The following is a 22,499-nucleotide window of genomic DNA, read 5'->3' as shown; positions in this document are numbered from 1 at the left end:
ATGCGCCGGGCTGGCACCACTTTCCTGGGAGCCCCACTCATGTACGGCACGTGGGGAAGCAGCCACGGTGGGGAAGCAGGTGGGGAAGCTGAGCTGGTGTGGCTGGGCTTGCAGGCAAGGACCGGGGCTTGCCTGTCTCCTGGGCTTTGTCCCAGGCGGGCACTGTGTGGCTCAGCCCAGCCATGCTGCAACCCCAAGGGGCAGAGCAGGGTGAGCGGCCGAGCGGGGGTCACGCAGCCCAGCCTCCACTCTCCGCCCGCCCTGGCCCTGCGATTCCCAGCTAGGCTCTGCCCGTCTCCTGCCCGGCCTGCACAGTGCCTGGGTGCTGCTACGCGGTGCGTCGGGCAGCCAGTGCACAGCCCCCACCAGGGGCGAGGCCTGGCCCCAAAATGGCTTCGGCTTCATGCCGCGGAGCTGGAGTCGCGAATAGGCAGGTCAAACGTCCCTCTACCGACCCAGCGCTGCCTTCCCGGAGCCCAGCCAGCCTGCCTGGGGTTGCCATGGCCTTGCGCGTTCCTCCCCCGGCTCCGGGCTGTCTGCGGCGGGCAGGCACTTGCCGAGGTCCCCCCATGCTGCCAGAGAGCAGACAGGATGGCAGGAAGCGGGTGGCGGGAGGTTAAATGAGACGTGCTGGGAAGCTGCTTCCCAAACAAGATGGACCCTGGGGCCGCTCCTTGCCGGGCGTGCCCAGCGTGTTTTGCTGCCCTCAGGAGTGGGCACGGACAGGGGCTGCTGGGCCCAGCACGAGCTGGGAGTGAGCCAGCCCAGTTCAGAACCGGCTGGTGCCGGGTCCAATGTAGGCGGAGACGGGCTGTCTGCATTCCCAGCTCTTACTACAGTGAAACTGCAGAGCCGCAGCGGGGGTAGCTCCCTCTATTGACTAATTGTGTAGTTGATAGAAAGTCTATCGACTACACAGTTAGCTGATCACTCCTTTTTTAATATCCCTAATCTGAACACTGAGGCTACGTCTACACTGGCACCCTTTTCCGGAAATGCTTAAAATGGAACAGTTTTCCGTTATAAGTATTTCCAGAAAAAGCGCGTCTACATTGGCAGGATGCTTTTCTGGAAAAGCACTTTTTCCAGAAAAGTGTCTGTGGCCAATGTAGATGCGCTTTTCCGGAAAAAAGCCCTGATCGTCATTTTTGCGATCGGGGCTTTTTTGCGGAAAAGACTACTGTGGTGTCTACACTGGCCCTTTTCCGGAACAGTTTTTCCGGAAAAGGACTTTTGCCCGAACAGGAGCAGCATAGTTTTTCCGGAAAAACACTAACAATTTTACAGTAGATCGTCATTGCTTTTCCGGAAAAGCAAGTGGCCAGTGTAGACAGCTGGCAGGTTATTCCAGAAAAGCGGCTGCTTTTCCGGAATAAGTGGCCCAGTGTAGACACAGCCTGAGAGATCCTCCAGTCTGTTAGATCTTCTTTGTGCTCTTCTGATAGACAGAGCAACTGAAGGGTTTTCATTCAGGTGTTCGGGGGGGATGCGGTCCTCCCATGACATAGAGCCACTGACTTGGCACGGCTGGAGAAAAGAAGGGTGTGGCTGGGGTGGCCTTTTGCCACAAAGATCTGAGGCTGCCAGGTGCGAAGGCAGCAAAAAACAGAGTAGCCTGGAACGGCTGCTCATTACGTCAGGGAATGGCCCAGCACTTCCATGACGTCAGGATGGGGGATAGGGAGGGAGAATGGGACCCAAATGTTGCGATGCTGCTCAACCACAGGCCAGGATCTGGAGCACAATGTGCATGGGTGAAAGGGAGCAACAGTGCGTGATGACAGCAGCACTGCACCACCCAGAACAGTGGTGATGGCTTTCGTTTTACAGAAGGATTCTCTCTCATGTGACCCCTTCTGAGCCCTCCTAAGCCAATTCTCTTTCAGTACCTTGCCACGGCAGTGGCTCTTCATAAGGGTATTGTCCACAAGAGCTTTCGCGCTTAAGGGGTTTGGTTTTATTCTTGGGGGAGGGGGGACATAGCCTTGTGTAAAACACAGCACAAAAAGAACCTGCCTTGTGATGAGAATTTTGTAAATGTCCCCTCCTGCAGTGACCGAAGGGCACTGAGTCACACTCACCAAGCAAGTTCCCCCTTGTCCGGTAGGACAGCTGACAGCCCCACGAGGCGTTGTTTTCAGAAAGCAAAAGAACCGGGCGCTCTGCTAGGAACTCTTATGTAATCTTAACAAGGCAGCCAGTGCCTGCTGGAATCAGGAAGTTCCCTTCAGATCTCTCTTTATGAACTGGTTGGGTTTTTGGAGGAAGCAGGGAAAGCCCAGGCATTGCAAAATCAATGAGTAGTCCTGTGGCACCTTAGGGTATGTCTACACTAGAAAGTTAGTTCGAACTAACGGACGTTAGTTCGAACTAACTTTCCTATGCGCTACACTAGCGCTCCGCTAGTTCGAATTTGAATCGAACTAGCGGAGCACTTAGTTCGAACTAGGTAAACCTCATTTTACGAGGACTAACGCCTAGTTCGAACTAGCTAGTTCGAACTAAGGGCTGTGTAGCCCTTTAGTTCGAACTAGTGGGAGGCTAGCCCTCCCCAGGTTTCCCTGGTGGCCACTCTGGCCAACACCAGGGAAACTCTATGCCCCCCTCCCGGCCCCGGACCCCTTAAAGGGGCACGGGCTGGCTACGCTGCCCGTGCCAGGTGCAAGCCTGCCAGCACCCAGCTAGCAGACCCTGAACCTGGCACGGCACAGACCCACCCACCCGATGCCCCCCAGCCCACCCCCTCTTGCCGGGACCAGGCTGGCGGCTCCCGGGAGCTTGCCCTGGACCGCAAGAGGCGGGCACCTTCCTGGGCTAGTGCGGACATCGTGGACCTCGTCCACGATCTCCGCACTAGGCACAGGAAAGTGGCCGTCTAGGGCAGGAGAGCTGCCAGCCTGGCCACCCAGGACCAGGTGTGCATGAAAATCAAGGGGGTCCACTGAGACCCCCGACACTGAGCCCTGAGCTTACAATGGCCGTCCTGGGTCAGACCAAAGGTCCATCTAGCCCAGTAGCCTGTCTGCCAACAGAGGACAACCCTAGGGACCCTGGAGGGGATGGACCGAAGACAATGACCAAGCCATTTGTCTCGTGCCATCCCTCTCCAGCCTTCCACAAACTTTGGGCAGGGACACCACTCCTACCCTCTGGCTAATAGGACTCCATGGACCCAACCTCCATCACTTTATCTCACTTCTCTTTAAACTCTGTTCTAGTTGTAGCCTTCACAGCCTCCTGCAGCAAGGAGTTCCACAGGTTAACTATTTGCTTTGTCAAGAACAACAACTTTCTCATACTAGTTTCAAGCCTGCTACCCATTCCTTTCCTTTGGTGTCCTCTAGTCCTTCTTTATGGGAACTCAGGAAGAACTTTTCTGAATGCACCCTCTCCACCCAACCCCTGCTTTTAGAGACCTCTATCCTGTCCCCCCTCCGTCTCCTCTTTTCTAAGCTGAACAGTCCCAGTCTCTGTAGCCTCTCTTCATCTGGGACCTGTTCCCAACCCCTGATCATGTTAGTTGTAGCCTTCACAGCCTCCCCTCTCCCAGCCTTTCTCTTCCCCTCTCCCACCTCCTTTTCCCAGTCTCCCCCAGTTTTTTTCAATAAAGACAGAGTCAATGTTGGAAGAAACGTTATCTTTATTTTGTACATCAATAAGAAGGGGGGCTAGGGAAGGGCAAGTGGAAGGAGGTGAGGGAGGAATGGGGTACGAGCCCCCGATGGGGAGGACTGGGCTGGCTCTGCGGGCTTCTGGGGGTGGAAGCTCTCCTGCAGCCCCCCAATTACTCCCTCTCCCCAGATGGCAGCCTGCGGCAAGTGCAGCCGGGCTGATGGCCGAGTGCTGTGATGTGCCCAGTGTGGGCACTCAGGGCACTCCAAGCCAGAACTTCTTTGCAAGCGGGGCACCCCTTAGAACTGTGTGTCCGGGGTGGGGGTCGGGACCCTTTAAGCTCAGCCCTCGGCTAGCCTGAGACAGTATCTCCATGCTCTAAGTCCTCCTCTGATGCCCTGCCGGCACTGCTTCCGGCCATCATTAAGCCCTGTTCAGAGTCCACTCAATGTGGACTTACTAGTTCGAACTAGCAAAACTCTAGTTCGAACTAGTTTTTAGTTCTAGATGCGTTAGTTCGAACTAGCTTAGTTCGAATTAACTAATTCGAACTAAGTTAGTTCGAACTAGCGCTGTAGTGTAGACGTACCCTTAGAGACTAACAAAAATAGAGAGACTCAGCAGCTTCCGTGGGCACAACCCACGTCATCACGGAACCTTCATTTCTGGCACCATCATGTCTTCTCCGTTCAAGAGCGTTGGCTTCAAATGTGGCTCTCTTCCTGCAATGGTTTCCCACTCGCTGCTTGATCTCCCTTTGCGTTTAAGGGAAGCCGCTTTGGGTATGTCTACACTAGCCCCCTAGTTCGAACTAGGGTGGCTAATGTAGGCATTCGAACTTGCAAATGAAGCCCGGGATTTAAATATCCCAGGTTTCATTTGCATGTTCCCGGGCGGGCGCCATTTTTAAATCCCCGTAGTTCGGCCGGGGATTTAAATATCCCAGGCTTCATTTGCATGTTCCCGGGCGGGCGCCATTTTTAAATCCCCTTAGTTCAAACTGACTGCCCGCGGCTACACACGGCAGTCAGAAGTTAATCCGAACTAAGTCCTTAGTTTGAATTAACTGTTACTCCTCCTGCAATGAGTTGTAACAGTTAATCCGAATTAAGGACTTAGTTCGGATTAACTTCTGACTGCCACGTGTAACCATGGGCAATCAGTTCGAACTAAGGGGATTTAAAAATGGCACCCACCCGGGAACATACAAATGAAGCCTGGGATATTTAAATCCCCGGCTGAACTACGGGGATTTAAAAATGGCTCCCGCCCGGGAACATACAAATAAAGCCAGGGATATTTAAATCCCGGGCTTCATTTGCAAGTTCGAATGCCTACATTAGCCACCCTTTTTCGAACTAGGGCCGTGTCCAGACTCAGGGTTTTTTTTGGGAAAAGTAGCCTTTTCCCGAAAAAACTTCCCCTGCGTCCAGACTCAAGCCGCGTTCTTTCGAAATTATTTTGAAAGAACGCGGCTTTTCTTTCGATGGCGGTAAACCTCAATTTACGAGGAAGAACGCCTTCTTTCGAAAGTTCCTCTTTCGAAAGAAGGCGTTCTTCAATGTAAATAGGCCGTCTTCGAAAGAGAGCATCCGGACTCGCTGGGTGCTCTCTTTCGAAAAAGCGGATTTCTCTTTCGAAAGATCCACCTGCAGTCTAGACGCGATCTTTCGAAAGAGGCTCTTTCGAAAGATGCTTTCGAAAGAGCCTCTTTCGAAAGAAGCCTGCAGTCTAGACATAGCCTAGGGGGCTAGTGTAGACATACCCTTTGGGAGACTCCGTGGAGCCAGTAGTAAACAGGCCATTCAGGAAACACCATTATGAGCCATGCTGTGCCATTGATTCCTGCATGTGACTGCTATCATATTGTGCTTCCATACCAAATCGTACTATGCATCCACCAAGTCCTGTATACTGTCTGGTTGCCCGATGTTCATTTTTTTACCAGAAAGTCTGATGAAAAAGGGGACTTACCGCTACCCAGTAGGGATGTGAGTAATTGTGTAAACATGTAACAGCTGAAAAACTCCGCAGTTCCACGGTTACATGCACCTGGCCCCCGGGAGCTGGTGCATTCTGCTCCCAGAGCTGGTACATGCTGCTAACACAGAGGCAGCAGTGCACAGAGACAGACAGCTCCCCAGGAGTGAGGTGGGAGCCTACACGTAACTGTGTACGTTACCCAATAAGCCCGTGCTTATGGGTTAACCATTTACACGTTTATACTCTCACATCCTTATTACCCAGTCAGATCCATTGACCCGACACCCAAAGTCTGGTCGCTGGAGGCGGGAAGGCGTCAGGTCATCACCTGCCCCAGCCCCTAATGAGTGTGACTGCAGCTCTCAGCCCCCACTCCACACGCAAATCCCTCCAGACCTGGGATGGAGGAAGAGGGATGAAGGGGGTCAGGGCCTTAGGGGGAAAAGGCAGAGTAGGGCTTTGCAGGAGGAAGTGGGGCAGAGGCAGGACTTGGCGGGGGAGGTTCCATGACTCCTGTGGGAAGTGTATGGTTAAAGCATGATAATGTTGGCAGCCCTATATGCAACAGCCAGCGTTTGTTGCTTCAGGGAAAGGAGGAAATAGCTCACGCCCCCAAACATAACCTCCTCTGTGTTTACTGGTATTTGGACTGTCTCCATGACAGTGGTTGTTGAGTGCATGCCAGCTAGTGAGAGAGGCCCTGACCCTGCAGACATGGATGTGCATGCTTCACTTTACACACTTGAGTAATCAGAGGCCTGTAATGAGATCGGGGGAGTGCTCAGATTCACTAATGACAAGCCTAGGGTGTTTGTAGGATCGGGTCTGTTTGGGTTTGCTTTCCAATGTGCAATTGCTTTGCAATTATCATCACTAAAACTCACCTGCCATTTTGTTTCTTGGTCACCCAGTTTAGTGAGCTCTCTTTATAACTCTGTGCAGGCAGCTTTAGATGTAACTATCCTTGAGTAATTTTATCACTGGCAAACTTTCCCACTTCACTGTTCACTAGGGATGGAAGCGACTCGTTGACTACCTGATAAGCGAATACTTATCGGGTAGTCGAGTAGGAACTCGACTCGTTACTCCCCCCCCCCCTTGCTGCCTCTATCAGAGAAAGGCAACAAGGGGGGGAGCATGACCCAGTGCTGGGGGGAGCTGGCTTAAAAGCCACCTCCCCCCCAGCACCATCTTCGCAGGGGGCAGCGGGAAATAGCACGAGCGGGGATTGAAACAGTCCAGCTCATGCCAGTCCCACTGCTGCTCCTCTCTCTTTGGAATGTACGAGAGCCTCCTGCGGCACAGAAGGGAACCCACACCAGTGGGGACTGATATGCTCCCTGCTGCCACAGGTTCCCTCTAGCTCTCGCCCTTTGAATTATACAAGAGCTGCAGGCGGCTCGTGTACATTTCAAAGGGAGAGGCGCAGTGGGAGAGCGAGCACCCCCCTTATCGATTCCCTCGACTACTCGATTAGCTGATTAATCGAAATTTAACATCCCCGCTGTTCATCCCCTTTTCCTGATCCTTTATGTACAGGTTGAACAGCACAGTTCCCGGGACAGACCCGGGGGGGAACCCTGATATTTACCTCCCTCCTTTGTGAACACTGACCATTTATTCCCACCCCTTGTTTCCTGTCTTATATCCCGTTATTGATCCATGAGAGCATCTTCCCAATTATCCTGGACTCCGTAGGCTTAAAGCACAGTTGCGGCAGCGCATTAAACTGAAAGTGTAGCCACAGCACGAGCACTAGGAGAGAGATCTCTCAGCGTTCCAGGTAAACCGCCACCAGGAAGGGAGTCGCTAATGCCATAGCCTTGTGCACACTGGCGCTTAATTACAGCGCTGTAACTTGCTGCGCTTGGGGAATGGAGGGAGAGGGTGTCACACCCCGAGCCAGCAGGTTTACAATGCTGTAAAGTGCCCACGCAGACTTAACCTTAGTTTGCTGAAGAGCCTTTGGCGAGGGACCTTGTTAAAAGCTTTCCACAAGTCCAAGTCCATGTCTCTCCAAGCCTGTCCGACTGGGTCTTATAACAACCGTAGCCACATGCTGTGTTTCAAGGCAGGTCCTAGAAAGAAGGGACCTCGAGAGGTCATCAAGTCCAGTCCCCTGCCCTCATGGCAGGACCAAATACTGTCTAGACCATCCCTTATAGACATTTATCTAACCTACTCTTAAATATCTCCAGAGATGGAGATTCCACAACCTCCCTGGGCAATTTATTCCAGTGTTTGACTGCCCTGACAGTTAGGAACTTTTTCCTAATGTCCAACCTAAACCTCCCTTGCTGCAGTTTAAGCCCATTGCTTCTTGTTCTAAGAGTCAGGGTTGGGAGATGAAGAGGGGATCTGGGACTCTGTATGTGTGTGCATATAGTGGGAGGGCAGGACAGCTAACACCCTCTCCCCCGCTGAGATTTGTACCAGGGCTGTTTGCTCTTCCCCCTCCTGTCCCTATCTGGGAGCGAGAGCAAAGTGCCCAGCTTCTGTGTCCCCTGCGCTCCCCAGTCCGACTGCGCTTTTCCTTCGCTCCCTGAGGAAGGGGAACAGCCAGCACAGTCCTGTCTGTGGAGTGTTGCCCTGTTACTTCAGCCTGGGTTTTGGCTTGCTAGGCTGTGTAGCGCCCCACTTGCGCACGGGGCTTTGCGTAAGCCAAGAGCTTCCTATTGGCTGTGCCCCGCACGCCCTGTGGGACTGTGGGATTCACATTCCCTGGCTTCCTTCCGGCTTGACTCCCATTTGTCTCCTCTCTGCAGGGCGAGAGCTTGGCCGTACCCATCTGCGGGCTCCCCTCCTCTGTGGGGAGTGGGATGACTGCCATCCTGGAGCGCCTCAGCACCTTGTCCATCAGCGGGCAGCAGCTCCGGCGCCTCCCCAAACTCCTGGAGGAAGGCTTCCCCAAGATGCCCTGCACTGTCGAAGACTGCGAGGTGCCCCAGCTCTTCCGAGAGCCATACATCCAGACGGGGTACCGCCCCACAGGCCAGGACTGGCGCTATTACTTCCTCAGCCTGTTCCAGAAGCACAACGAGGTGGTCAACGTCTGGAGCCACCTGCTGGCGGCCTTGGCAGTGTTGCTGCGGTTCAAGGCCTTTGCGGAAGCGGAGGCGCTCTCCTTGGACGTCTCTTCCTTGCCGTTGTTCATCTTCGTGCTGTCCTCAGTCACCTACCTCACCTGCAGCCTCTTGGCCCACCTGCTGCAATCCAAGTCAGAACTGTCTCACTACACCTTCTACTTCGTGGACTATGTCGGGGTCAGCGCCTACCAGTACGGCAGCGCCTTGGCCCATTTCTACTACAGCGCGGACCAAGCCTGGTACGACAAGTTCTGGCTCTTCTTCCTCCCCGCCGCTGCCTTCTGTGGCTGGCTTTCTTGTGCGGGCTGCTGCTACGCCAAGTACTGGTACCGGCGCCCCTATCCCCTCATGAGGAAGGTATGTCAGGTGGTCCCAGCAGGGCTGGCGTTCGTCTTGGACATCAGCCCCGTGGCACACCGGGTGGTCATGTGCCACTTAGGGGGCTGTGAGGAGCAGGCTGCCTGGTACCATACCTTCCAGATCCTGTTCTTTCTAATCAGTGCTTATTTCTTCTCCTGCCCCGTACCCGAGAAGTATTTCCCAGGCGCCTGTGATATCATCGGCCATGCCCATCAGATATTCCACATGTTCTTGGCCCTTTGCACGCTCTCGCAGCTGGAGGCCATCTTCCTGGATTACAAGATCAGGCGGGACATTTTCCTGAGTAGACACGGTCCCCTCTCCATCTACCTGTCCTGTGCCTCTTTCTTTGGCTTGGTGGCCTGTAGTGCCATCACTGCTCGCTACCTGCAGTGCAGGATCAAAGCAGCGCTGGCTAAAAAAGAGTCCTGAGAGATCCTTGCGAAGACTAACGAGACACTGACTGGCTGCTACTGATTCGGTGGAAACCAGCAGAGGATAATTTATAGAGACATAACAGATTGGTTTGTTTGCATAACAGTTTGTCTAACTTATAACTGAGGGATGGGTCACAGGCTGGAGTCGCTCTGTGAGAGCCCTTCTGTCTAAAGCAGGGGTGGGCAATAATTTTTGCAGGCATGTAATGAATTTTGGTACTGGTTACGAGCTGGCTCGCACCTCTTCCCTCACCCCAGAAGGGGTGGGACCTGGAGCAGAAGGAGCGGGGCTGGGGACGAGCCTTTCCCCAGAGTCGTCTGGGGCCAGAGGCTATGAAGCCAAAACACAGCAAAGGGCTCACGGCCACACCGCTGCCACGTTGCATGGCAGCTGCCCAGGGTTGCTGCGGCTATTTAAAGAGCTGGTGGCTCTGGTCCCTGCCAGGGTAGCGCTGTGACCAGGAGCCATTTAAATAGGATCCTGCTTCTGGAGCCACCACCTAAAAATTCAGTGGCACGGCCAGCAGGATATAAATAGAAAGTGGCCAGATCCAGTCTGCTGGCCAGATCAAAGTATTAGGTGGGCTGCATACAGCGCCTGTGCTGCATTTTGCCCAGCCCTGGTCTAATGCATTTTTACTTGAGTGACCATCTCTTGCAATGCAGGGGTGTTTTTTTAAGCCAGATCGGGGCACTTCACCAAGGATGCTTGATTGCTTGGATTAGGCCGAGGTTTCTAGTTTTATGCTAGTAAATCTGCAGGGAATAATACATTAAATATCAGGGAAACCTTCCTAAGGGTCATTAAACTGTAAAGCAGTCTCCCAGGGGAAGTAGAGGAAACACCGTGGCTAGAGCTATTTCAGAGTTTACAAAGCACAGTAGACTGTGTAGCATGGATGAATCCTGCATTGGCAGGGGGAATGGACAAGATGACCTACTAGATCTTCTTCCATCTCTGATCTACATGAATTTGGTCCTGCTTCCATTAAAGTCAATAGCAACATTTCAGTAGGAACAGGACTGGGCCATGTAAATCTAAATTTTCGAGGAGTAGTTGCAGAAGTCTGGGAGGCACAGTGGTATCTAGCGTACAGCTGCACACGTCTTATATATTTGCAGGTAAGAGTCGCGGTGACTAGTGTTCCCTGGAAGCTGTGCGCTTGTGTGGCCCCACAAATAGCACCCAGCTGATTAGCAGAGCGCCCACAGTGAGCTTTTTTGTTTCTATTGGTGGTGCACATTCACACATGCCTTGGTGCACATAAAATGTATTCCACACGTGGATGGGAAAAAAATCCACACGTGGATGAAAAAGATTAGAGAGCACATTGCTCGTGACCCATGTTCTCTCAGCTTTGCCCTCCTGAAATAAATCGGACTAGTTTCTTAGGGTGACTTTGCCAAATCTTGGTTATATAGATAGATCGGGACGACAGCTCAAGATCCATCTACCCCAAAACTTGGGGGATGTTCCAAACCAGATCAGAATTTCCTGTCTCAGACCCATCTCTGCTTCACTGTTTGACTTTGATCCAGGTTTTCCTCCAGAAAACACCTGGCACAGCGGTGACATGAGTGAAATTACCTTCTCTGCCACTGGAAGACGTCACCGTGGGTGTGGATAAAAATACAGTACTAGAGCTGCTGATGGAAACTTAAAACAGTGAGGCGGACTGTCTCGGGGGCTGGTAATGGGATATGGAGCCTTTCCCTAGTAGATCGGTTGTTGCAATCCAGCCTGGACCGGTGGCGATGCAGGTGACTGGTTGGGTGATTGCATCAAATGAGTTTGTGCTCATAGCTCAGTCAGTGCTGGAGCAAAAGAGAACAAAGTGTAGTGACAGTCCCCATCCAGTCCTGCCTTCAGTGTAGCGACAGTCCCCTTCCAGCTTCAGTTAGGTAGGGCATTTTGGGGAAGCTTGTTCTTTCTACACCCAGGGTTGAACGTATGAGGGTAAACAGAGGTCTTCAAGGTTGAGAGTCTGCCACCTTTCATCAACGCTCAGTAAAGTTAGAAATTAAAACATTGTCATTGGGGAAAAAACAAGGGGGGGTATGTACACTCCTTTTCCCTTTGACTATCCGCCTGATGTCCCTGAAAGTCTGTTGTACTCAGAGCAAAATTATTTTTCCATTTGCACTGCAAATTTCTCTTGAATATTCTACTCCAAGAGATGCCGGTGGAGTAGATATACCAAAATAAACAACCCTACCCTGGCAGAGGAATGGGCTAGATTTGGGAGTTTCCTACTCTGGGTCGTGGCTTGTAAGGGTAAGCTGCTAGCTGCGCACAAGACACTTTGTTTACCTGCACCTCCACAGGAACGGGCCATTGGCTGTGGATCGCCATTCCCGGCCAATAGGAGCTGTGGTGTCCCGGTCTGCATAGCTTCCTGCAGCTCCCATTGGGTGGGAGTTTGAAAACCCCGGGACTAAATGGTGTAATAGGCCTTTGCCCTGTGCTATGGGTGCGACTGTGTACAGATCTAAGGCGGCGTTTAACCCTGGCGCTGTAGTATGGAAACGGGGGTAGGAAACAGTTAAATGTTTCCTGCCGATGGTTATGGGCCATTCCTTTCTACCATCCCTAATGAATTACACAGGTTTGGGTGGTTTAGAACTAATTCACCAACTGGATAAGTCCCTTCTTTGTCTCCTTGAGTGGGAAGGTTGGAGGCTGTGAGCCAGCTCTCCAGCTGGTGTGAACTGGAATAGCTGCACTGAAATTGATGCCCCTTACATCAGCTGTCTAGGAGGCTCTGGCTCTGTGCAGTCCTCACAGACCTAATTTATAAAATACAGGACTATGTAGCACTTTAGGGTGTGTCTAGACTACAGGGTTTTGTCGACAGAAGTTTTGTCAACAGATACTGTCGACAAAGCTTCTGTCGACAAAGAGCGTCTAGACTACATCCAGTTCTGTCAACAAAGCAAGCTGCTTTGTCGACATGAGAGTGTAGACGCAAAGGACAGTGTAGGTGCAATAATGCCTTCTGTCAACAGAACCCTGTCGACAAAAGGTGTTATTCCTCGTAGAATGAGGTTTACAGCCATTGACAAAACTGCTGCATTCTGTTGATGTTATGTCGACAGAACTCAGCGGCAGTGTGGACACAGGTATAGTTTTGTCGACAAAAGTCCACTTTTGTCGACAAAACCCTGTAGTCTAGACACACCCCTCAGGACTAACAAGATGGTTTGTTAGATGGACATCGGACCCAAAGTTTTCATCTAATAAACCATCTTGTTAGTCTTTAAAGTGCTACATAGTCCTGTATTTTGTTTCAGCTACACCAGACTAACATGGCTACATTTCTATCACCTAATTTATAAGACTTCTTCTCTTGTCCCTTCTGCCCTCTTCCTGTGTTAAACCTCAGTTCCCTTGTGGTAGATTATACCACTGCACTCCCCATGTGTCCTGTGCGATACCTTCCTGCCCAGATGGTCAGCAATCAGGTCAGATCTTCACCTAACGTCAGCAGCGCTATGCTGATTTACTCCAGTAGAGAATCAGGCCCATGAAATCCAAGAAAATCTGGATTACCTGAGTGTATTTGAAACTGACCTTGGAGGTGGGGCTTAGAGCCTCCGTCACTACAATCCTGAGCTTTAGTATTTGCAGGATTTTTGAACTCTCTTTTGGGTGTGTTATCATTCTCAGAAAGGCTCCATTTTGTTTTGATGTTGGAAAACCCTTTCCCCAAGGGAGGATCAGGTAGGGAGGGAAAAGATTCTCTGGTGTAGGGGAGCAGTGGACAATGGCAGCTTTGAAAATAGAGCCACTTATTTAGGTGCCTTTTTGTGGATAAGGAGCCTACATATGGGCACCTTAATCTGAAACTACTGGCCTTACTGATGAGTTAAATACATTTATGGGAGCAGCGGGGGGTTGGCTCAAGGGATCACTAATAGGATGCAGAGGCTGTAAACTTTTCATTCTTTATTCAAATTTAGCCTAAGTTGGTAGTAGTGATAAGCAGTGTTCCCTGTCAACTGTGCACTTGGACAGCCACCCAAGAGAGATTTCGGTGCCGCCTAGCTGATTAGCAAAGCGTCCGCAGCCAGCTGTGTGTGTTTCCACGTGCCCCGATGCACATAACAAAATGTATCCAGCACATGGGTGGAGAAAATGAGAGGGAACATTGGTGGTAAGATGTTTGTGTGAGACAGCTGCTCAGCAGCCTTTGTAAAATTACTTGTTCGGTCTCTGGTCAGTTTTGGGGGAAGAATCCATCAGAGCCAATTTTCTTCTTATGCCTGGTCTACACGCTTCAGTTGAACCACTGTAACTGTAAGGGGTTAAAGCAGTACAAAGCTCTCTAGTGTGGATACAATTAGAGTGGTATGAATGTGTTTCTCGATATCATGGTGAATAATAAAGTATTCTGTATAAGGCATCTTTGTTCAAAATAACTGCATCCACACTAGAAGTTGTACAAGTATAGTGTAAAAAAAAATCACACCCCTATCCTAATTTTTCTGATATGCTGCCACAAAATCTTTGTGTGGCCCAAGCCTTCACTGCCCCAAAGGGTTTAAAGTGGCCTCCACGCTATGTCCCAACAGAGGAGGCAACATAAAACCATGCCGTCTCAACACAAGTGTTTGCAAATCACAGAGGATGAGAATGTGCATCACTCATGGTAATGAAAGGACCCAACCCAATGCTTTCTGTGACACTTTATCGCCACCTTCTGGTGTCACAAAGCAACTTATTTTTTCCTTTCCTCCTGTTCTCCCCCCCTTTACCCCCCCCCCCCCCAACATTCCCACGTTAACTCAGTCTGAGTATTTATTCCCGTTCTCCTCTGCAAATCAGATCGGTAACTGACCCCCTTGGGGAATGATGAGGCTGATGTTGCAGGCGTCTACTGACCAACGCTGCTTTTCAGATAACGTCCTGAGGACACTGGGTGCTCCATCAACACTGGAATTAAAGCAACCCTGGAATTAAACCATTGTCTGTTCTCAGGCCAGATGATGAACCCCCACCCCTTCCCAAGTTGTCTTGCCCTTGTGCCTTACACATCTGGTTGGAGACTTTTCTTGTAGACCTTGTATGTGTGCACTCCTAGGAACCAGCAGGTCGCTGACAGTACTACTCTAATCCCAGTGAAGTCATTGAGAGTTTGCTTTGACTCACTGAGGATTGGTCCTAGGAGGATGTAAATGCCTTCCCATTTGGCTACCAGCTCCTTACTCCTTCCACAGCTCCCACACTCCCGTTTGCAACTGGTCTTCCTCCCACTCCTAGAATCCTTTGTGCCAGTTCTGCCCCCCAGTCTGGTCAGAGGCTCAGAACTGATGCAAGCCACCCAGCTTGCAAGGCATCTGATGCCATCCTGGTCCCAAGATGCTATGTGTATCACCCTCAACAGGGTGGCCATGGGAACAGGGTTACAAAGCTCTTGGGAGCGTGCCCCTCAGATGGAGACGTCATTGGAGCCATGCTGAGTAACACCAGTTGGGGATCTGGCCCAGCATGTCCAGCTCCTCACTCTTCGAATTGGCAGGTTGGAAGCAGCAACTTTGCCACCAGCAGCCTCATGATTACATCACACTTAGTGGTTGATTGTTACCATGAGACTTGGCATCGAGGGGGAATGCGAAGGGGATCGGTTAGCCATGAATTTCCTTGGAGTACTTCATGTGACAGAACGGAGATGCGTGCTTAAGGCTACTCATGTGCCTTGGTATTTATGAAACTCGTACTGACTGGGTTTTAAAAGCATTGCTTTCTACCAAACATAAGTAGTGAGTTTTGCATTTCCTCTTGGGGAGTGGGGGTTGAATATTATGCACCAGCCATCCCCCTGGGCTCCCCTAACTTTGTAGAGACCACTGAAAATTTTATACTGTATTGATAGTTGTTCAAAATCCTTAGTAATAAAAATCTATAGATCAAAGGCAATGGGTACAACGTGAAATCTACAGATCCACAAATAAGAGGGGGAATGGGATGGTTATAAATTGTTCAACCAAAAGTTTTGGCATTAAAGACCCGGAATTGTTATTATTATTATTAATAATAATAATTAATAATATAATATGCTTTGCTTGTCTTTCATCTCAAATCAGTTTACAAGCCTCACCACAGGTAGGTATTACCTTCTTTGTACAGAAGAAGCACAAAGTGGTTCACTTGTGATTAGCTGGAGAGACTGTGACTGCACCTAAGCTCTGAATACAGAGCCTGATTCAGCAAAGTGCTGAAGTGTGCTTAAAGTTAAGCACAGGACAGTCGTCCTCTTGACAGTCAATGGGACTACTCACATGCTTAAAGTTTAACATACGCTTAAGAATTTTGCTGAGTTGAGGCCAGAACTCCTGGCCATTGTTCCTCCTTGTTCTCATAGCCAGCTGGCCATCTACCACTACACACTGTTTTCCAGAGAGCTTGTAAACTCAGGAGCAAAGCTTGAGTCCTACAGGTTAATCTGGGATAGGAATGTTTCCTCCTCCTACAACCAAGGTTTTTTTCCCCCCATCCTTCATATATTACAACTTGTAGGTCAGTGTGTGCTCCCTGGCTACTGGGTTGTGTTTGTATTTCCTTCCACCAGATGGCACGGTTTTCTCATCCACTGCACCAGAAAGTATGCTTCTTGCCATAAATGCTGTGTCTTCATAACTAACTTCTAAAAGAACTAAGAAAAGAAAAAAGATTGACTTTGAATAGGCATGAAGCCAGTGCAGTGTGGCTACTTTTTATTCATTGAACGTATTTCTGTGCGTGGCATTCCTTTCTTTAAAGTGTTATCACTCATGGAAATTACAAAGGCAACCTTTAAAATGTGTGGGTTAGGCTTTCAAAGTGTAAATGTTTGTAAAATATAAAATTGGGGATGGAAAATCTACAAAAAAGTAGGGATTTTTTTTAAACCAATTATAGGGATTTTGGGGATGCGGGGAGGATATCATTTTTTAATTTATACATCCTAAGGATATTAGAAAGAGGTGCACAAAAACCTGAAACTGACACTAAATAGAAAGTGAACTTAACTGACCAGGTCAAACTGAGTGAAGTACAAAGAGTAAAACTGTATGGGGAGGGGGAAATTACAGTGAAGTTTAAAGTTTTTTCTTTTTTTAAAGTAACTACTTGCACTGCTAATAGCGGTAGGGAAGATTTTGTTGAATGCGTAACTTTTCCCCCTGGGGCACCCAGATACTATGGTAGTGAGTGTCTGATAGGACTCAAAAATATTATCTGGTCTTATTCCTGAAGCTTATTATTAACATGCATTAAATAGGCCAAAGGCTGGGAAATGGGTTTAAATTACGCAGGCTTCATTTGATGTTTTACACAACTAACTACCAACCATTAAAGGAAGGAGAAAAATCTCATTTCCTGTGTCACAGCTGGAGTAATGTTCATTGCTGCCTGGAGCTCCCACTGACCACAGCTGTGGATGTTCATTGCCTCTGAAATCAGGCCATAAGCATTGTGAACCTGAAACTTATGGCCCCAAACCCTTCCTCGTGGTCTTAAACAGTGCAGCCAGCTCCAGTGTCTAATACCTCACAGTTGTTCACTGTGTTCTAGAGGAGAAGAGAAACTTTCCATCACTCCAACAGAAAATCCCCCTAGACATAAATAAGAAAGTATAAAAGTCACCCTTTCCAAGTACCTTGCTATCATACCTGGGTTTTCAGGGACTTGCTCACAGGAGGGGAAACAAGGCAGAGCCAGAAGGGCCCACCCTGCCTTCAGGTGGGTGGGCAAAGACAGAGGCGGGGGTTAAACCCTGGTGCCCTAGCCTCGCTTCCTGACTGCAGCACCTGGTGGAGTAGGGTGAGCTCCAGTGCGCCCGGACCTGCTTCCTGGTGAAGCGGGACAAGTGCTGGGGCATAAGGAGGACCCTGGAAAGGCCTGGCTGCAAAGTGGGTTGGCTACGGCTCACTCAGGCCCACCCGTGGCTATGCCCCTGAAACAAGGTGGCTACAGCACCAGGCAACGGAACATAGTGGGAAGTGTAATCAGGAGGATTTACTGCTGTGGTATCTCGACAGGTCTCTGGCTCTGTCAGTGATGATAACCAGAAGGCTGCTTGCATGTGTGCTCAGTGGTGTGGGCCCAGTGACCACCGCAGACCCCGAGAGAGCCCCCAAAGACCACAAACCAGATAAGGATCAAAGGTGCCCGGCCAGGTTTATTGTTAAGCAAAGTACAGTCGTAGCTGTCCGTAGACTACCGAATCACTACACACATGGACTTACAACAATGGCCTCAGCACAACCAGTGGGAAATTCCCAGGGCCCCCCAGCTGGACAAAGACTGTCCCCCCAAGACACTGCTATATATATAGGTACAAACAAGTTACACATCACTACTGAAGTGTCAGGTTACCACCCTCTGATGTTGTCAGGTTACCACCCTCTCATGCTTCTTAGCTACCACTTATCACCCTGTACCTCGTGATTTGATTAGATCATCTCTATCCATCATGTTGTCATTTTAGACTCTTTCCTGAACCTTGTGTCTGTATCTGTGTGGAGTGGGTACCAAGGTCTTTTTTAATGAGTTTGTGCTAGCATGCGCTTTCAACTTATGACCAGTACCAATTACTGTCCTACTTGGGCCTATTACTTGGGCCTATTGCTATTACTAATTAGTGTTTTGCTCTCTCAGCCCTGTTTGTGCCAAGTTTTGTGAGCAGGGAGCTGCCTCTTGCTCACAGCTTAGCTTTACTTTATATTAGTCATGTTTTGTCTGTTGTTAGCTAGCTCTGAGGTCTCAGACCAGGCCTGCGTTACATGGGCTTAAGTTTTAGGCCTTCATCTTACTGTAGGAAGCTGACTTCCTTGTGTTGTGGCTTGAATGTTCAAAGGTTTGTCCTCTTTTCAGTGTTAGTATCGGTGTAACAGGATGAGCTAGTGTCCCCGAGCAGGATCTGTGTCCCAGGGTGTTAGGTTCTGTAGTCAACCTGTGGAACTCCTTGCCAGAGGAGGCTGTGAAGGCTAGGACTATAATAGATTTTAAAGAGAAGCTAGATAATTTCATGGAGGTTAGGTCCATAAAAGGCTATTAGTCAGGGGATAAAATAGTGTCCTTGGCCTCTGTCAGAGGCTGGAGAGGGATGGCAGGAGACAAATCGCTTGATCATTGTCTTCGGTCCACACTCTCTGGGGCACCTGGTGCTGGCCACTGTCGGCAGACAGGATACTGGGCTAGATGGACCTTTGGTCTGACCCAGTACGGCCGTTCTTATGTTCTTATGTTCTGTAAGGACACATTGCAAGACTGCTCCAAAGAGCTGTACTGAGGGACGGAGGATTGGAGCTTGGCTCAGGACACAAAGGGCAGAAGTAGGAACCGACCAGGCTCTCCAGCATCCCACGCTGGTACCTTACTCAAAGGACCAATTTTCCTCCCTGCTTTACTGCAATCATTAAATGTTTTTTTTTCTGAACATCCCACTCCTTCCAGAACACCTGATAGGAATGTGGATTAATTGATCTGCCACCAGCTGGGCTCAAGTCCTAATTCTTCTGCAGCCTTCCTGTATGCCTGGGGTGAGAGAGTTAGGCCCAGCTCCTCAAAGGTACATGGGATTCTAACTTCTGTTGGCTTAAATGGCACTAGGAGTGTAAATACCTTTGAAGATCCAGGCCTTTGTCTCTCTGTGCCTCAGTTCCCACTCTGTACAGTAGGGATAGTAGCATTGCCCTGCCAGTCAGAGGTGTGGTGAGGATAAATCCATTAGAGATTGTGAGGCACTCAGATCCCCCAGCAATGGGAGCTGGATACGTACATTAATGAGAGCTTAGACTCGGTGGCTGGTTGTGCCTCTCTTTAATCCCCTTTCTTCCAGCCCTGTTTGGCCTTGAATCTGTCACTTTACTTTCCAAGCTCATCAGACCCCGTTTTTTATCTCTCTCCCACTCGAAAGCCAGGGTTGCATCTCTCCCTGCCTGACCTCCATTTGCAGAACTCCGCATCCCACTGCCACTCCCATGCCTACAGCATGGCCGTTGTTCTAAAATTCTGATAAAAGGCCATGGGAAAATAATTCCTCCAGCTGCCTGATCCTCTCACATCCTATCTGTCGCTTTAATGATTTGGAGGTGAGGAGTGCTTCCTTCACAGCAATCTTCTTCAAGGTCTCTTGGCTCCCTTGTTATGGCATCTTTTCAAAGAAGATAAAATTATGTGCAGAGGATGAGACCAAACCTCAGCATAAAATGCAAACCAATGGCCAATATTAGTGCACAGTTAAAATTCACCACAGTCTGATCTTGCTTCCTTTGAAGCCAAGCGAAGGATTGCAAGTGTCTGTCATAGGAACAGAGCCAGGCCTGGTTCAGGAAATGTTAAGTTGTTTAGTTCCTGGCATATTATGATGTCCATTTGCAAGCCCTTTTAGCCATAGGGGTTTCTTGCTCAAGAAATCCATGTTGCCTGTCCCACTGCCTTCTTGTGCAAAAAGGCTTATTCCTCGTGGCGAGAGGAATAACTCTTGTGCAAGAAGCCCCCTTGATCAGGGTCCATTGAAGTCTGTCACCAGCTCTGCCCGTTGCTGGCATCATGCTACTGTGTATCTCCATGAAACTGTCACTGTGTATCTGTATTACTGCTGTAGAATGGCAACTGGAACTGCTCACTTGTGTGTCATAGAGTCAATAGTGCTAACAGTGAATGGAGATTCTCCTGTGGGGTAGGTAGAACTTCTGATTTGAGAGCAGGAGGATCTGAGTGTTCTCAGAAAAGAAAAAAGTCACTGGAGAGGAGAAGAGCAGCTGGAGAAGCAGAAAGGGTAGGGGGAAGGAGAGGGGCAGGCAATGGTGGAAGGGAAAACCAGAGTCCTTTCCTGCTCATTTAATGCTACCTTTAATTGTCCCAGGCCCAACTAGCATGGGGATAGCTGCGTTTGAAACACCTGTGGAAGATGGACAGCCAGCTAACTCCTGCTGCTTCCTTGATCTGAAAAAAAACCCCAAAACAACAAAAAGCAATAAAAAAAACCCGAAACAAAAACAAAACCATGGCACGCAGTGCAAGTGAAGGTCTTCTGCCTTCCAAAGAATTAAAGGACAATGGTATGAGAGACAAAGGAGCCAGCTCGTTTTTTAAAGGCCAACCTAACCTTCCCCTCCCTCCCAAAATGTTTTATTTTTGTAGCACAGAAAATCCTTCCCATTGCAGCATTTGATCTGTCCCTGAACCACAGGCCAGGGTAGAGTTTCAAGTGAGGAGATGAGGCAGTAAACAAAGATTTTGCCAGCAGATGCTTCAAGTGGAGCTCAGTGAGAAGCATTTTGTTGTGTGTCTGCATTTTATTATTTCTTTGCGCTATTAGAGCAAGGGCTTGGGCACCTTTTGCTGGCAAAGCACGAAGGTGACCTTGTGCCCTTGAAGATCAGGAATGTCCTAGGGGTCAAGGTCTGTTCTGATGTCCCTGTTGTATTTTGTCCAAGCTGTCTAACCCATCGCAGCCCAGCCACCTGCAGGAGCCACCAGCGGACTTCTATGGTGACAATGACATAGGGTGAGAGCCTGCACGCTCCCCAGAACCTTTCCAAGCAGAGCAGTTGCAGGTTATGTGACCCTGCCCACCTTCCCATGCCTTTCCCAACAGCTCCTGCCCCCTCTGTAGGAGTCCCTGAAGCCAGCCTTGCCCTTTCCTCACTGTGTGTGTGTGGGGGGGGGGGTGAGGGAGGGCTGTTGTTCCAGATAATAAACCCCTCCTGGGTGCACCCCTTGACCCTAGCCATGCTGCAGCTGTCCTTGTTTTTCCAGTTGAAGAGCTGGTCACCCTTGAACAGGGGGCAAAAAGAGTGGGTGAAACGGGGGAGGCTCTGGGCTGGCCCTCAGGCTTACCAGGCCCAGATGTTCAAAACTCATTGTCAGGCTCACCAGAAAGCATGAGATGATGTAAAAAGAATCAGTGTGGTGGTTTTATTTGCCATCTGCTTTTTGAGCCTTTAGAGTGGGCCCCCAAACTCTGGGGAACATGGTTCAGAAGTGCATAGCGGAGCCTCCATGTGGTAGGGAAGGAGCACACGCCCCTCCCCTGTTCCCCTCTCCCCCAGCCTGTCCCTAGCTGTGCTCTGGTTGTGGCTGAAGTTCCACTCTAGGCTCCAGTCCCTCCCCTGCCACCGCAGCTCTTGACCCCAGTTCCACTCTCAGGCACAGCACTAGCCTGGGATCCTGGCAAGGGAGGTAGAAGAGTGGCCCAGGCTTATCAGGTAGTTGAGTTCACTATTTCCCCCCATCCTCGAAAGCAGGAGCCAGTGCTGGAGGGAGTTGGCTTAAAAGCCAGTTTTTCTTTGTCCTCTTCCCCCCCCCCCCCCCGTCCCGCCCCATGCTGCTGGGCCTGGGGAGGCTACTCTGGCAGCAGCCCCTGTCTGCAGGGGGTCCCAGTGGGGAGTTGGGACTCCTCACAGACAGGAGCTGTTTCAGCGGAGCAGCCCCTGTCCGCAGAGGGTCCCAACTCCCCGCTGGGACCTCCCATGAACAGGGACTGCTGCCAGAACAGCCTCTGTTCACAGCTAGCCCCAGTCACCCCAAATAGAGGCTACTCCAGCAGCAGTCCCTGTCCTCAGAGGCCCAGGCTACCTGCTAACAGAGGCTGCTCAAACCCACCTCAGTCCTGTCTTGTATCGGGTCCAGGAGCTACCCCCGCTGTGGCTCTGCAGTTTAAATGTAGTAGGAGCCGGGCTGCAGAAAACTTCAGAGCTGCAGTGGGGGTAACTCCTTCTGAGCACCTTCACTTATCGACTATGCGATTACACAGTTATCTGCTTTGTAACATCCTGACACCTGGCCGCAGCTTCATTCCTTGCTCTGAGCCCAACCACCGCCACAGCTCTAACCTTGATCCCAGACCACAGCTCTGGCCCTGGCCCTGCTCCCGGTCCCAGACCTGCCTCTAGTTGCAACCCTGGCCTTGGGCCCTGGCTCCCAACCTGGCAATGGCCCCACCCCAGCAGGGCCCTAGCATAAAATTTTTAGGCCCAGTACAAACTTGTAGCATGGGCCCCCATCCCACATGCATACCACAATTTACAGCCT

The 22,499-nt window shown here is 50.2% G+C and overlaps 1 protein-coding gene across 2 annotated transcripts in view; it reads left to right on the top strand.

Moving 5' to 3' along the window:
• Nucleotides 1–15,533, top strand: part of PAQR8 (progestin and adipoQ receptor family member 8) — a 38,976-nt gene extending 23,443 nt beyond the window's left edge. For both annotated transcript variants that reach the window (XM_075923334.2, XM_075923333.2), the window contains exon 2: nucleotides 8,361–15,533. In XM_075923334.2, the coding sequence (XP_075779449.1) occupies nucleotides 8,415–9,473 (1,059 nt within the window). In that variant the 5' untranslated portion in view covers nucleotides 8,361–8,414 and the 3' untranslated portion in view covers nucleotides 9,474–15,533. The remainder of the gene's footprint in view (nucleotides 1–8,360) is intronic.
• Nucleotides 15,534–22,499: the final 6,966 nt, after the last annotated feature.

Source organism: Pelodiscus sinensis, chromosome 3 (genome assembly GCF_052426305.1).
Source record: "Pelodiscus sinensis isolate ZL-2025 chromosome 3, ASM5242630v1, whole genome shotgun sequence".
NCBI lineage: Eukaryota > Metazoa > Chordata > Testudines > Trionychidae > Pelodiscus > Pelodiscus sinensis.
The sequence above is the reverse complement of the archived record's forward strand: the minus strand, read 5'-3'. Positions and strand labels throughout refer to the sequence as shown.